General features: G+C 40.2%; 1 protein-coding gene across 3 annotated transcripts in view; it reads left to right on the top strand.

The window, feature by feature from the left end:
- EPG5 (ectopic P-granules autophagy protein 5 homolog) overlaps window positions 1-15,570 on the top strand; it is a 140,679-nt gene that overhangs the window by 88,623 nt on the left and 36,486 nt on the right. For all 3 annotated transcript variants that reach the window (XM_023207621.2, XM_023207620.1, XM_023207619.1), the window contains exons 28-34: window positions 1,657-1,799; window positions 3,788-3,944; window positions 6,906-7,100; window positions 9,207-9,420; window positions 11,427-11,575; window positions 12,423-12,624; window positions 13,195-13,267. In XM_023207621.2, coding sequence (XP_023063389.1) covers window positions 1,657-1,799; window positions 3,788-3,944; window positions 6,906-7,100; window positions 9,207-9,420; window positions 11,427-11,575; window positions 12,423-12,624; window positions 13,195-13,267 — 1,133 coding nt within the window. The remainder of the gene's footprint in view (window positions 1-1,656; window positions 1,800-3,787; window positions 3,945-6,905; window positions 7,101-9,206; window positions 9,421-11,426; window positions 11,576-12,422; window positions 12,625-13,194; window positions 13,268-15,570) is intronic.

Below are 15,570 nucleotides of genomic sequence, written 5' to 3' on the forward strand. Positions count from 1 at the left end.
TCCTGCCTCAGCCTCCTGAGTAGTTGGGATTACAGGTGCCTGCCACCACACCTGACTAATTTTCGTATTTTTAGTAGAGACGGGGTTTCACCATGTTGGCCAGGCTTGTCTCAAACTCCTGACCTCAAGTGATCCACCCATTTCGGCCCCCCAAAGTGCTGGGATTACAGGCATGAACCACCATGCCCAGCTGTTCTTCAGGAACTTTTATACAGAATTTATGATAATAACCCTGGGCCTCATAAGTGACATAAGAGCCTCAGGTAATAAGTTTGTGAATTAAGTATTTACATTATTTATAAAGGATACGTTTAATCATTGCAGCAATGGCTGAAGACTGGGTTTGGGCAGGTGCATGTAAAGGAAAAATGTAGACCCTACTGCTCATCCATGTGATTGGGGAAGAATGTAGAATTTGGAACTCTTGCCTTCTAAATGGAAGTCTTGCCTTCTAAATGTTCTGGTCTTTTCAGCTGTACCTGTAAGTCCAGACTCCCTGGCCTGCATTTCAAAGCTTCCCTAAGAGGGCTCTCTTAGCTCCCCAGTCTGAGTTTACTGCACCCTGCAACCCTGGCCGGGCTCCTCCTTCCTGTCTCTCTGTCCCACATCCCCCACAGCTGTCATGTCAGTTCTGTGTTTGTGTTGCAATCTGGGCCCAGGATGTCTTCTCTTTTTTTCTGCTTCTATCCACATCCAAAAAATGACATTAAAATTGCATAAACAAACCAGTTATGTATGTCACGATCAGTCAGAGAAAGGGTTTGTTGATGGCTTCTCAAATAAGAAAGGCTACTCTTAAAAAAGGATAGTCTTTTGAGTTGAAAAAAATTTAGTTTTTTTTTTTTAAGGAAGCTCAATAAATTCTCCTTTTCACACCTTTACTGAAAACCAATAAAAATTTCATAAAAGACCAGCTTCTAGGAACCTAAGTTGATGAATTTAGGAATTAGCCAATTGCTCTTTCTTTGGCATGCAGTTGGTTTGGGCATTTCCCCATATATTATCTTATTTTGTTGTTTGTTTTATGATTATATTTTCTTCCTTTCAAAATGACATTTGTGAGCAGCCTCTGTGTCATCTTTTTAATGCTAGGCACACGTGTATGCAGCCCGAATGTTTGGAGTTGTGTTTTGTGTGTTGGATTGAGAGCACACAGAAGGGCTATGGCTGGGGAGCCATGATCAGCAGAGGAGGGCTTCCTGTGCTTCAAGGAAAGCCTCAGTGCTAGAAGACATGCAGTCTGTTTTTGATGAGGTTGAAACATAAGTGAAATAGTATCCTACAAAAGGCTTTGAACTATTGATAATTTAATTCAAGATCTTATCAGTTTATAAGGCAGTCATATAAAGAAATACAAATTTTGGTATTTTTATAAGACAGTAATTCTATTTAATTTAAGTTTGAGTCTTCATGGAAACCTGAGATTCTTTACAGGCATGAGCCACTGTGCCCAGCCTTGAAAACCTGAGATTCTTGAACAGTGTTTTGACAAAGTTTTTCGATCACCTTGAAGTTCAACTGAGAGTTTTAAGTTAAATTATAATATTAGTTGTAATAATATTCTCTTGGTCATATGCCTATTGTGTTTGTAATAAAATATCTATTCTAGAAACATGGGGGGGGGAAATGTCTTTTGATAACTTTAATTTTTGTTAGTTTGAAGGCATGCATAAGAATGAAGCCATAAGCCAACAGCTTCATGTTTTACGGAAAGAAGTGAAGCAGTTGCAAGCAGAAGCTGCTAAACCACCATCACTTAATATTGTGGAAGCCGCTGTACATGCAGAAAACTTGATCACGTAAGTTTTGTGGGCATTATAATTTGAAATACTGTTTTGTTATCATGAATAGTAATCATACATGCTACTATACCACCACCACCCCTGTAGCACCCACAGATTAATTTAGTACAGACATTGGCAAACTATGGCCTTTGAATCAAATCTGGCCTGCTACTTATTTTTATAAATAAAGTTTTATTGGAACACAGCCATCCCCATTTATTTATAATTTCTATGGCTTTTATGCTGCAACAGCAGGACTGAGTGGTTGTAGCAGAGATATAAAGCAGAAAATATTAACTCTCTGGCCCTATATGGAAAAAATTTGCTGACCCCTGAATTGTGAGATGATACAGTGCATTGAAATTAAGTTGAGGAGAGATTTAGTGCTTATGCTTTATATCAAAGTCACATTTACCCAGGAACTTATCACTGTCAACTCAGATGACTGAACAAAGTTCATAGCACAATTATTTAGGGGAATCAGGGCTCTCAAGTGTGGTTGTGAACTTGCGTTTGACCATCGTGGTTTTCTTTTGGCTTTCGTTGTGGCTTACTCTTACTGTCCTCTTTCTTTCCAAAGCCACCATGACATGACTTGGGAGGTGGGCTTGACTCTGCCTTTACGTTAAGGTGACTGACTCCACATTCTAGTTCCAGCAGCTGATCCCCTCAGTAGAGTAGGATGGTGTATGGAGGGGAGCATTGAGTTCTTTTGTGTGTTGGGCTGGGGCACCTGGAAAGGAGAAGGAGACCAGGCAAACAAGAAGTTAATGTTTCTTTTACTGGGAAAGGGACACAAAAAGATGTGAGAATTGGAAGGGATATCTTTATTCTAGGATCTTATTCTATACAGAAATCTTTATCTCAACTTCAGTCAGTGTTTTGGATTTTAAAATGTAGAGAAGTCAGGGTTTTGTGTTTAAAAAAATTATATAAAGATTATATAAAAAGTTAAATTATGAATTACATGCAAACTATGAACATTTTTAATAAGGATGAGAATGTTAATTAGTCCTTATAGCTGATTTTTTTCCCTAGGATAATATGAAATCATTACTAAGTATTGGAGATTGGCCAGATGCAGTGGCTCATGCCTGTAATCCCAGCACTTTGGGAGGCCAAAGCGGGCAGATCACTTGAGGTCAGGAGTTTGACACAAGCCTGGTCAACATGGTGAAACCCCGTCTCTACTAAAAATACAAGAATTGGCCGGGTGCAGTCGCTCATGCCTGTAATCTCAGCACTTTGGGAGGCTGAGGTGGGCAGATCACCTGAGGTCAGGAGTTCAAGACCAGCCTGGCCAACATGGTGAAACCCCATCTCTACAAAAATACAAAAAAATTAGCCGGACATGATGGCGGGTTTCTGTAATCCCAGCTCCTTGGGAGGCTAAGGTGTTAGAATTGCTTGAACCCAGGAAGTGGATGTTGCAGTGAGCTGAGATTGTGCCGTTGCACTCCAGCCTGGGCGACAGAGTGAGACTCCGTCAAAAATAAATAAATAAATAAATAAATAAATAAATAAATAAATAAATAAGAAAATAAAAATACAAAAATTAACCAAGTGTAATAAATAAATAAATAAATAAATAAATAAATAAATAAATAAAAATAAAAGAAAATAAAAATACAAAAATTAACCAAGTGTGGTGGCGTGTGCCTGTGATCCCAGCTACGCAGGAGAATCACTCGAACCCGGGAGGCAGAGGTTGCAGTGAGCCGTGATCACGCCACTGCATTCCAGCCTGGGCGACAGAATGAGACGCTGTCTCCAAAAAAAAAAAGAAAAAAAAAGAAAAAAAAAAATCGGTTGTCAATAAAATTGGAAGATAATATATTTACTCCATGAAATATTTTTAAAGTGACATTTTCGTCACTTTAAAAATCCTCACTGCTCTGAGGATTCTTAAGAATATTGCCTGAGAAACGTAGGGTATCAAAGAAGGCCTTGTGAGTATAGAATCTTTTACTGTAGACCGCAGTCTTACCCACATTTTCCCACAGGGCCTTAGTGAATGCCTACAAGTTGCAGCCTACACCTGGGATTCAGAAAGTTGGCATTAGCCTTTTCTTTACTATTGTGGATTACGTCAGCGATGAGACACAGCGTCATCCCCCAACAAGGCAGTTCTTTACTTCATGCATTGAGATCTTGGGACAGGTAAGGCTATTTGTACCTTTTACCTTGATCAGATAATGAGTCTTTGCAGTGTCTTCATTAGAGATAGTCAGCATTGACTTCAGACTTATATTACAGGTTCAGAGTCTTACCCAAGTCAGAAGCCTCTTGGAGTTGTAGGCTTCTCAAGATATGATTAGAACTGTTGGTATAGAATTTTGCTTCTCATACAAGGGAGATTAAATTATTCGTATTTGAAAGTCTGGGGAGACATCAGAATTTGTCATATATCTTTGGTGTTCTTAACAATAACATTACTAAAGCTCTTCATTGTTTATAAAAATACTTTCCAGTTTGTTTATTTCATCCTCATGGGGAATCTGTGTGATTGAGAGTCCCATCTTAAAGATGAGAAAACTAGGTTCTAGAAGATTAAGTGACTGGCCTAAAGAATTCAGTTGGTGAGTGTGGAGCTGAGACTGAATCCCAGGGCTTCTGACAACACTCAGTGCTTGCCCCACCTCCCCACTGCTGTGTCCCGGTTGCTAGCCTTGGTCAACATTTATTTGTTTATTTATTTATTTGGCTTACAGTTACATAAGCCAAATAAATGGATATTTAACAAGGGCAAGGGTAATCATGCAGATTTATGAAATGTTTCATAAAAGAAACGAAAACCTCTTGTTTGAAATATGTAAACACTAACCATGTACTGTCACCCAAATTCAACTGAATGAGTACTTATTTATTGGATGTTTATAAGGAAGTAATGCTGAACAGGTATTATCATCGATTTTTTTGTAGGAAGTTTTTTATCCTGATCATAAAATTAATGTGTGCTGGCCAGGCGCAGTGGCTCACACTTGTAATCCCAGCACTTTGGGAGGCTGATCACCTGAGGTTGGGAGTTCGAGGCCAGCCTGATCAACATGGAGAAACCCTGCCTCTACTAAAAATACAAAATTAACTGGGTGTGGTGGTACATGCCTATAATCCCAGCTACTCAGGAGACTGAGGCAGGAGAATCTCTTGAACCCAGGAGGCGGAGGTTGCAGTGAGCCAAGATCATGCTGTTGCACTCCAGCCTGGGCAACGAGCAAAACTCCGTCTCAAAAAAAAAAAAAAAAAATTAATGTGTGCTTATTATAAGCCATGCAGACAGTATAGAAAGTATGAAGATGAAAAATTTCTTATAATCCTAACTACCTGGAGATACTGATTACATAGCTAACATTTCATTATAGTTTGTCTTGTATATGTGTTTCTATTTGTAAACATGATATTTCATTTCTACATATATAGAGATATGTAGATATGGATAGGCACTTAAAATGGGCTTATGCTATTTTGTAACCTCCTTTTTCATTTAAACACATCTTTTAGACATTATTTCATGTTAATAAATACAGACTTATGTCATGACGTTGCATGTCTGTGTAGTGTTCCTTGATACAGATTTATTACAGTGTGTTGAGCTAGTGTTTGATGGACAGATATTTAGGTAGATTGTTTTGCTACAATAAGACTGAGGTAAATACTCTTTGTGAACTTGTCAGACTCTTTTCTTTAGGATAATTTCTTAGAGGTATGATTGCTGTGTCAAAGGAATTTGATACACATTGTATATTTGACTTTTTACATCATACTTGATATAGTTACACTGCCTTCCCTGGGAAGTTTGCACCTATTTATGCTATCATTGCAGTGTTTGAGTTTGTTATTCTTCATACCATAACCAACATTAGGAATTCTCCTTCTTTTTAAGTTTTGCTAACCTGATAAGGGAGTGGTATTTCATTATTATTTTAATTTGTTCTTCTTTAAGTACTTGTTAAGTTATATGCCTTTTCATATGTTTATTGGCCATTTATATATACTTTTGTGAATTGCTGATTATGGTCCTTTGTACATTTTCTGTTGGAGTTTCTTGTTTTTTTATTGCTTTGAAAGAGCTCCTCACACTATTAACCTGGCATCTGGAATGTGTTATAAATACATTTTTTTAGTTTGTCATTTTTTTCTTTAATTTTATGATTTTTTTTATCTTATAGAAGTTAAAATTTTAATATATTCAAGCCTATCAGTCTTGTTCTTTTATTATTTTTGCCTTTGGTCAACCATATGAAAGCCTTCCTGCCGGTGAAATTGTTTCAATTTTTGCTTATATTCTAGTACTTTTTAATATTAGAACCAAGTTAAAACAAGATGATGTCATCTTGATTATATATTATTATGAAAGTTAGTTTTTGAGAGGTATTAAATACACCTCTCACTAAAATCTATAACCTGGAAGTTTTGTTTTCCTGACGTAATGCAGCACCATGTTGGGTACTGTAGTAATCATGGTGGGGACATTGCACGTTTGTGGATTCAAAGTATCGCAATATTTTAATCTCTTAAAAAGCTTGTAGTATGGTTAACTCATTTTATTTATTTTATTTTATTTTATTTTATTTATTTTATTTTTTATTGAGACGGAATCTGGCCCTGGGGTCGCCCAGGCTGGAGCGTGATGGCACAATGTCAGCTCAGTGCAACCACCACCTCCCGGGTTCAAGCAATTCTCCTGCCTCAGCCCCCCAAGTAGCTGGGATTACAGGTGCCCACCACCACACCTGGCTAATTTTTGTAGTTTTAGTAGAGATGGGGTTTCACTATGTTGGTCAGGCTGGTCTGGAGCTCCTGCCCTCAGGTGATCCACCCGCCTCAGCCTCCCAAAGTGTTGGGATTACAGACATGAGCCACTGCACCCTGCCTAACTCAGCATTTTCTATATGTGGCTTGTCCAAATCAGATTTATGGATTCTTCAGAATTTCTAATATTACCGACATTGGAAGCAATAGGCTTATCTATGTTGATTTTAGCTGTCTTTTGATTGTTTCAGACTTTCATTTAGAAAAAAATTCGATTCACCTTATTTGGTGCCCCTTAAAATTTTGCTTGCTTAAATAAAGGTTGTAAGGGAAGAATCTGGTGACAGTTTTCCTTTTTATTTTTCCAAGGTGTTTATCAGTGGCACTAAATCAGAGTGCAGAAAAGTACTTGAGACCATTCTGAAGAACAGCAGGCTCTGCTCCCTGCTGTCTCCTTTCTTTACTCCTAATGCTGCGCCCGCGGAGTTCATACAGCTGTATGAGAAAGTGGTCAAGTTTCTAAGTGAGGACAACAGTGACATGATTTTCATGCTGCTAACCAAGGTAAGATGTAATTCCATCCTCACCATATTGTTGAAACAGCAATGATTGTCGCTTCCTACTCCACAGAAATAAAAGGACTTCTGAAGTTTTGTTTCCAGGTACAGCAGAGACTGAGAGGCCTTTTTCACAGTTTGCATAAGCTTCAAGCAGTCTGACCCCACAGCTGCTTCTTAGCCGGGTGGAGCATTGGTTGTGTTGTATAGCAGTGGTCTCCAACCTTTTTGGCACCAGGCACCGGTTTTATGGAATACAGTTTTTCCAGGGACTGGAGTAGGGGGGATGGTTTTGGGATGAAATGGTTCCACCTCAGATCATCAGGCATTAGATGGAGCGTGCAACCTATATCCTTCACATGCACAGGTCACAATAGAGTTTGTGCTTCTATGAGGATCTAATGCCATGGCTGATCTGACAGGAGGTGGGGCTTGGGAACCCCTGTTGTATAGGGTAGTCTTATTCCACTTAGTGTAAAGAAGACCTAATTCCCATCCCTTTTTAAAATTTAATATAGTTTTGAAAATATTCATATTAGTAGTTTAGTACATCCTTTTTTAAAATTTATCTTGAATTTATGCCTAAATTGTGTTGACAAAAGTTTTATTAGTCTCATATTTAGAATAAGCTGGATCTAAGCAAATTGCCTTTGATCTCATTCTGAATATTAACTCTGTTAATATTATTAGATTTCATATTTATTAATATTAAAATATAACATTAGAATATTAACTATTAGACCTAGGTAATGAGTTTACTTAACCAGTTGAGAATTTCAGAGTCTTAACCTACTTTACCTCCACTTGTATTTCTCTTACATCTATGAATCAACAAAACCTTGGCAGTTTTGGTCAGGTACAGTGGCTCATATATGTAATCCCAGCACTTTGGGAGGCCAAGGCATGAAGATTGCTTGAGTGTAGGAGTTTGAGACCCGTCTTGCCAAAACAGAGACCCTGTCTCTACAAAAAAAAAAAAAAAAAAACAGAAAACCAAGCTAGTGGTACTCCCAGCTACTTGGGAGGCTGAGGTGGGTGAATCGCTTGTGCCCTGGAGGTAGAGGCTGCAGTGAGCTGTGACTGCACCACTGCACTCCAGCCTGGGTGATGGAGTGAGATCTGTTGTGAAAAAAAAAAAGACAAAAAACCTTGAGAATTTTAGGGCCTAGAGATTGATCTCAGCCTATAATGGAGGAGAACGTGTTTTATAGTTTGGGATTTTGGAAGGGAATATCAACAGTCTGAATTTTATTAACTGAGACAGGTAACTGATGCAGACCCAGAAACATGGCTGTTAAATTGAGACAGTTTCATAAAGTGGCTGCTCATTTGTGGCACTGTCACCAGTGAAGGAGAGCTACGAAGTTCTGATCCAGGTCTTGGAGAGGAAACTTATTATAAGACAGAAATATATGAGTCTCTGAGGAACAGTATAAAATTATAAGCCAATAATGAATCATCAGTAAGATTTTTAAATTGCAAGAAAAGCACACAGAGCTAAGAAAACTCTGCCTCTGAGATTCTAGATAGTAACATAGAAATAGATGCATAATGGCACCAATTAGTGAACTACTTTTTTTTTTTTTTTTGAGACAGAGTTTTGCTTTTGTTGCCCAGGCTGGAGTGCAATGGTGCGATCTCGGCTCACTGCAACCTCCACTTCCCAGGTTCAAGCAAAACTCCGGGATAGCCTGTCTTAGCCTCCTGAATAGCCGGGATTACAGGCATGCACCACCATGCCTGACGAATTTTGTGTTTTTGGTAGAGACGAGGTTTCTCCATGTTGGTCAGATTGGTCTTGATCTCCTGATACCAGGTGATCTGCCTGCCTCGGCCTCCCAAAGTGCTGGGATTATAGGTGTGAGCCACCGCACCTGGCCCAGTTAATGAACTTTTTGTATTCTTTTATGTACTTCTTTTATTATTATTTATTTATTTATTTTGCAATTAGCTTCCTCGGGTTGAATCTTTTATGTACCTGTTTATACATTTTAGTTTCAATTTTTATAAAATGCTGGGTAATTTTTGGCCTTTAAATTTACACAGATTTTTGTCCTCTTAAACTATTTTTCTAGTGTAAATAAAATGGCTTTTTGTTTCTTTTTCTTTTTAGTTCGATCTTAAACAATGGTTAAGCACCACTAAACCTCCTCTGTCTGATCGTACCAGGCTTCTGGAGTCCATTCACTTGGCACTTACTGCCTGGGGCCTTGAACCAGATGAGGATATTCTGATGCCATTTAATCTTTTCTGTAAGCACTGGACTTATCTTCTTCTCTACCAGTTTCCTGACCAGTACAGTGACATTCTCAGGCTGCTGATGCAAAGTAAGTGTCTTCATTTAATTGTAACTAACTAGATCTTAGTGAATATTCAATATCACAGTTTTCATTTTGCAGATGTCATTCAAAGGTATGAAAGTAATACCAGTATAGGAGTTTAGAATCACTAATTGTCATCTAAAGGGCTTGATGAACAAGGCCCAAGAAATTGTTACTGTAAATATGGCCAGTTATTGTTCTAAACGTGAGAATGGGCTCTAATTTGGGCAAGGCAGCACCTAGAATTTGGTGGAGTCCACAGTCATGCAACTACTTCTTTGCCTTGACTTTTCAGCTGTCTTGAAGTGGGGTGGGGAAGGACCAGCTTACGCTGCAGATGACAGATCTGGCAAAGCAGGGAGGTTGGGCCTGATGACATTTTGGGAGTTTTTCCTTTCCAATTTTTTTACTCTTGTTTTTTGCAAATTAATTTTATCCATATATAATGATAGACTTTATTTATATTTACCAAGGGAAAGAGCAGCATTACAATCTCCACATTCCTGCCACTTCTGTTGCCCTCTTCTTACAATTTTCCATGGCAGTTTTCGAGCTTAGAGAAGAAATAAATAGGGTAGGCTTTTTTATTTTCGGAGTTTTACTAGGCAGTAATTTTATTAAAATTTGATAAATGAGATAGTATTTACTTTTTTCATGCAAACTTCGTACCGTTTATATTTGTAGTAGAAAAAGAAATTTTGCTTTATACCAAATTTTTGTGTTACATAATAGAAATTGTTTAATGGATAAGTTAATGATCCAGTGTATTGGGTTACACAAAGGGCCCTGAAATGTGTAGTCTCTCATTTTCAGAACACTTCAAGCTTTCATTGTTTCCTACAGAGGCAGGTTGCAGGGTGGGTGGAGAATGTTGGAAGGGAAATTCATTTCTACAAATTTCAATGAATATGTGCATAGCTAATTTTTGCTCTAAGCATTTAAAGTTTGATATGGTGTGTGTTGTGGATTTTCCCCTGAAATCTTTTAAAGAGATTGTAAACCATTTGTACTAGACCACTATTGACTTGAATTTAGTAGGAAATTTATTCTTACCAAGATAAGTAATTCAGACTTAAGAATAACAATATGATACCTCTCAGATGTCATGAGCTGCTGCCTCCTGGTTTCTTTCTCCTCCCTGGCTACCATGTTGATGTTGCCTTGGGAGCATCCTTTGCTCTTCTACTGCATTCATTCCCTCTGGGTGAGCCCATTGTTTTCCCTGATGTCACTGCCGTCTTCTAGGCATGTGTGCTTTCTACAGTGCTAGCTTAATTTCGGGGCGCTGTCCTAAGATCCAGACCCCAGTGGCCACTGGGCACAGACTGGTCACTGTCCCCCAGGTACCTCACACTGGACATATTGCAGCTGGTCTCACCATCATTCTCCTCAGACCTGCTCCATGAACCTGTTATCTTACTTGATTCTCATGTTCACTCTGGATGGAAAGTATTTTAGGAGATATTACTCCTGTCCTGTGGGATGGGAAGTTATTAAGTACCAGAATTGGAACTCGTTCAGAATGCGGGCTGCTGGACTTGCCGAGCTCTTCCATGCTGCCTCTGGGTCTTGGTTTTGGGGAATTTGGGGGCTAGTAGGAGACCTCTTCCGGAGAGCCCAGGCCCTGAGTTGCCTTCAGCAGGTAGTCTCCATTGTCCTGTCACTGTTGTTTCTGTCACATTCATAGATAGCTGTGGTCCCCCAGCCAGGAGAGTGGCACTGCCACCATTCCCCAGCCAGGGTCGGAGGGTCAGGTCTCCCACCCCTCTGAGTGTAGCTTCAGCAGCGCTCACTCCCAGCGGGGTCACCAGGAACCAGGAAAACCATATGTGCAGGCAGCCAGTTCTTAGGTTCTCTTTACTTGGGCCTCCTCACTCTAGATACCCCTGTGAGTTTGTTCTGGATTTTGGTTTAATTTTTATTACTTTGTAAGGTACTCGTATTATTTGTTACAAGTTAAAACATTTATTTTGAGAAAGCCGCTGACTTGCTCTTCCTGTCCCTGCTGGCAGGCTCCGCGGAGCAGCTGCTGAGCCCCGAGTGTTGGAAAGCCACTCTGAGAGCCCTGGGCTGCTGCGCCCCCAGCTGCCAGCAGGGGGCAGCGTCCGCCGAGGGCGCCGTGCTTCCCAACTCTTCCGATGCTCTCTTGTCAGACAAGCAGGTGTGTAGCTTTTGGTCTCTGACGTGTTTGTGCATTTCTTTTTTATTTCCCTTGCTATTTATTTTTTAAACAGTTGGAAAACTTTTGTGCGTTATTTTTAAGAGCCATGTGTTTTTCTTTGTTAAGTGCTTTGCTTCCCTCATGTCCCCTTTGTCCAGGTGGCTCACTCCATTCCCCTGAGTCTAATTCTTGCCCATGTGTCCGAGACAAGGGCAGGCACTCCCCTGTAGATCTTTCCTGCCCACCCTAGCCCATTGGCCTCCACCCTGAGACCACTGCTCGGGTTTCTATGATGGAGTGTCCCATGGAGCTCTCGGTTTTATCCATTCTGTTTGATATGGGTTTGCATGAGAATTTATTTGAAATAATGGTTCCACTGCTTTAGAAAAGGTTTGAAACCCATTGTTGGCCGGGTGCGGTGGCTCATGCCTGTAACCCTAGCACTTTGGGAGGCCAAGGTGGGCGGATCACTTGAGGCCAGGGATTCAAGACCAGCCTGGGAAACATGGTGAAACCCTGTCTCTACTAAAGAATACAAAAATGAGCTGGGCATGGTCAGGAGGCTGAGGCAGGAGAATCGCTTGAACCCAGGAGGCAGAGGTTGTGATGAGCCAAGATCATGCCACTGCACTCCTAGGTGACAGAGCGAGACTCCACCTCAAAAAAAAAAAAAAAAAAAAAAAAAAGAAAGAAACCCATTGATTTATTTCTCATATGCTATTTTATATTTTTGCAACTCTCTTATAAAGTCAAAGACCTACTACATATACTCTCATCACAATGTGTCATAACACTTTACTAAAAGTACACATTTAGTAAGCATTTTTTGACTAGTTGTCTCTTCCAGGTAATGGAGACTATACAGTGGCTTTCAGACTTTTTTTATAAGCTTCGGTTATCCAAGATGGACTTTAAAAGCTTTGGTTTATTCTCAAAATGGAGTCCTTATATGGCTGATGTGAAGACATTCTTGGGCTACCTTGTGAAAAGGCTGTTTGACTCGGAAATGGCCTGTTTGGCCCAAGACCCAACTGCCAGCAGGAAAACAGGTACTTTTAGTGCAATGTGGAGCTAGGTGTTTGGACTTTCCATTAAGAGAGATTTAAGTAGGCACATTAAGAGGTTTATATTGAGTGTCAAGGAGAGAAAGTAGAAATATATAGAACAGGCATGAGCCCGTGTATGTGTCATATATGTGTCATGATATATGAATGGATATATTCATTACATAGTGAATGTAGGGTGCTTGCTATAGCTTGTCTCTGCCCCTCCTTTGCAGGGTGGGGTACAAAGAGATAGGTTTCAGTTTCCTACCTTTTCTGTCATTTGTTTTACTAAGGAAAGGGTTCTGAATATTTATACATTTATCTTTTTTAAAAGTATGTTATAAAATTATCCATATTATATTGTAATACAAATTCTTCAATTCAGAGAAATTCCAGTGTAGCCAATGAAAACATAAATATACTTAGTTATACTAAGCATGTTGTTTGTATATTAACATAGGTTTATGATTCTACAGATAATAAGCGGTAGATTTTTCTGTATAATGTGAGCAGTGATATTGACAAATGACAAATGATGACCTTGTTTGTTTTTTTGTCTCTAAAACTTTTTAGTGCTGAAATGCCTACATTCAGTAATCATTCAGCTCTTTAAGCCATGGATCCTGGTTTTAGAGGACAACGAAAGGTAAATAGGTTTTCAGATACTCAAATTCCTTTGACATTTGTAGACTTAAAATTCTGAATGGTATTCGGTAGAAGTGATGAGTTCACAGATTTAACTTTTTAGTGTAAAGCCATATTTAAATTTAGAAAAGCCTTCTTTTCAAAACTTAAGACCTTTTCTATTTATGGAATTGCTAGTCTGGGTCATCAGAGATATTATCTTGATATTAATTTTGGAACAAAACTGGGCACTCATTTCCAGTTTTCCACAATAAAGAGGTTGAACAAACTTTAGTGTTTAATTTCAGAAAAACGGATGCTGTTCTTCTGAGGGTTCTCTTAGATTTTTATGAGACTGATTTTTCTCTACTATATCAGTTGTGTTTTGGAACTAAGTTGGCTATAAAATTATTGGGTGGGAATTACCTTTAACTCTGGAACTCTGCAATGAAAACATTATTTCACAAGCATTTGCAATATGTAGATTGCTGTCCAAATTCAGTGAGTTGCCTTCTGAGTCTTTTTTTTCCCTGAAAGTATATAAGCAGAAGCTAATTGAACTTGTCAGGGTTTCATAGAAAGTACGACAGGAATAGGAACAGCTCCAGTCTCCAACTCCCAGCGCGAGCGACACAGAAGACCGGTGATTTCTGCATTTTCAACTGAGGTACTGGGTACATCTCACTAGGGAGTGCCGGACAATTTGTGCTGGTCAGCTGCTGCAGCCCGACCAGCGAGAGCTGAAGCAGGGTGAGGCATCGCCTAACCTGGGAAGCGCAAGGGGGAAGGAAATCCCTTTTCCTAGCCAGGGGAACTGAGACACACAACACCTGGAAAATCGGGTAACTCCCACCCCAATACTGCGCTTTAAGCAAACGGGCACACCAGGAGATTATATCCCACACCTGGCCGGGAGGGTCCCACGCCCACGGAGCCTCCCTCATTGCTAGCACAGCAGTCTGCGATCTAACAACAAGGCAGCAGCGAGGCTGGGGGAGGGGCGCCCGCCATTGCTGAGGCTTAAGTAGGTAAACAAAACCGCTGGGAAGCTCGAACTGGGTGGAGCTCACAGCAGCTCAAGGAAGCCTGCCTGTCTCTGTAGACTCCAGCTCTGGGGACAGGGCACAGCTAAACAACAACAACAACAACAACAACAACAACAACAACAACAAAAGCAGCAGAAACCTCTGCAGACGCAAACGACTCTGTCTGACAGCTTCGAAGAGAGCAGTGGATCTCCCAACACAGAGGTTGAGATCTGAGAAGGGACAGACTGCCTGCTCAAGTGGGTCCCTGACCCCTGAGTAGCCTAACTGGGAGACATCCCCCACTAGGGGCAGAGTGACACCCCACACCTCACACAGTGGAGTACACCCCTGAGAGGAAGCTTCCAAAGCAAGAATCAGACAGGTACACTCACTGTTCAGCAATATTCTATCTTCTGCAGCCTCTGCTGCTGTTACCCAGGCAAACAGCGTCTGGAGTGGACCTCAAGCAATCTCCAACAGACCTACAGTTAAGGGTCCTGACTGTTAGAAGGAAAACTATCAAACAGGAAGGACACCTACACCAAAACCCCATCAGTACGTCACCATCATCAAAGACCAGAGGCAGATAAAACCACAAAGATGGGGAAAAAGCAGGGCAGAAAAGCTGGAAATTCAAAAAATAAGAGCGCATCTCCCCCTGCAAAGGAGCACAGCTCATCGCCAGCAACGGATCAAAGCTGGACGGAGAATGACTTTGACGAGATGAGAGAAGAAGGCTTCAGTCCATCAAACTTCTCAGGGCTAAAGGAGGAGTTACGTACCCAGCGCAAAGAAACTAAAAATCTTGAAAAAAGAGTGGAAGAATTGATAGCTAGAATAATTAATGCAGAGAAGGTCATAAACGAAATGACAGAGACGAAAACCATGACACGAGAAATACGTGACAAATGCACAAGCTTCAGTAACCGACTCGATCAACTGGAAGAAAGAGTATCAGTGATTGAGGATCAAATGAATGAAATGAAGCGAGAAGAGAAACCAAAAGAAAAAAGAAGAAAAAGAAATGAACAAAGCCTGCAAGAAGTATGGGATTATGTAAAAAGACCAAGTCTACGTCTGATTGGGGTGCCTGAAAGTGAGGGGGACAAATGGAACCAAGTTGGAAAACACTCTTCAGGATATCATCCAGGAGAACTTCCCCAACCTAGTAGGGCAGGCCAACATTCAAATTCAGGAAATACAGAGAACGCCACAAAGATACTCCTCGAGAAGAGCAACTCCAAGACACATAATTGCCAGATTCACCAAAGTTGAAATGAAGGAAAAAATCTTAAGG

This window comes from Piliocolobus tephrosceles, chromosome 18 (assembly GCF_002776525.5).
Source record: "Piliocolobus tephrosceles isolate RC106 chromosome 18, ASM277652v3, whole genome shotgun sequence".
In the NCBI taxonomy this organism is placed as follows: domain Eukaryota; kingdom Metazoa; phylum Chordata; class Mammalia; order Primates; family Cercopithecidae; genus Piliocolobus; species Piliocolobus tephrosceles.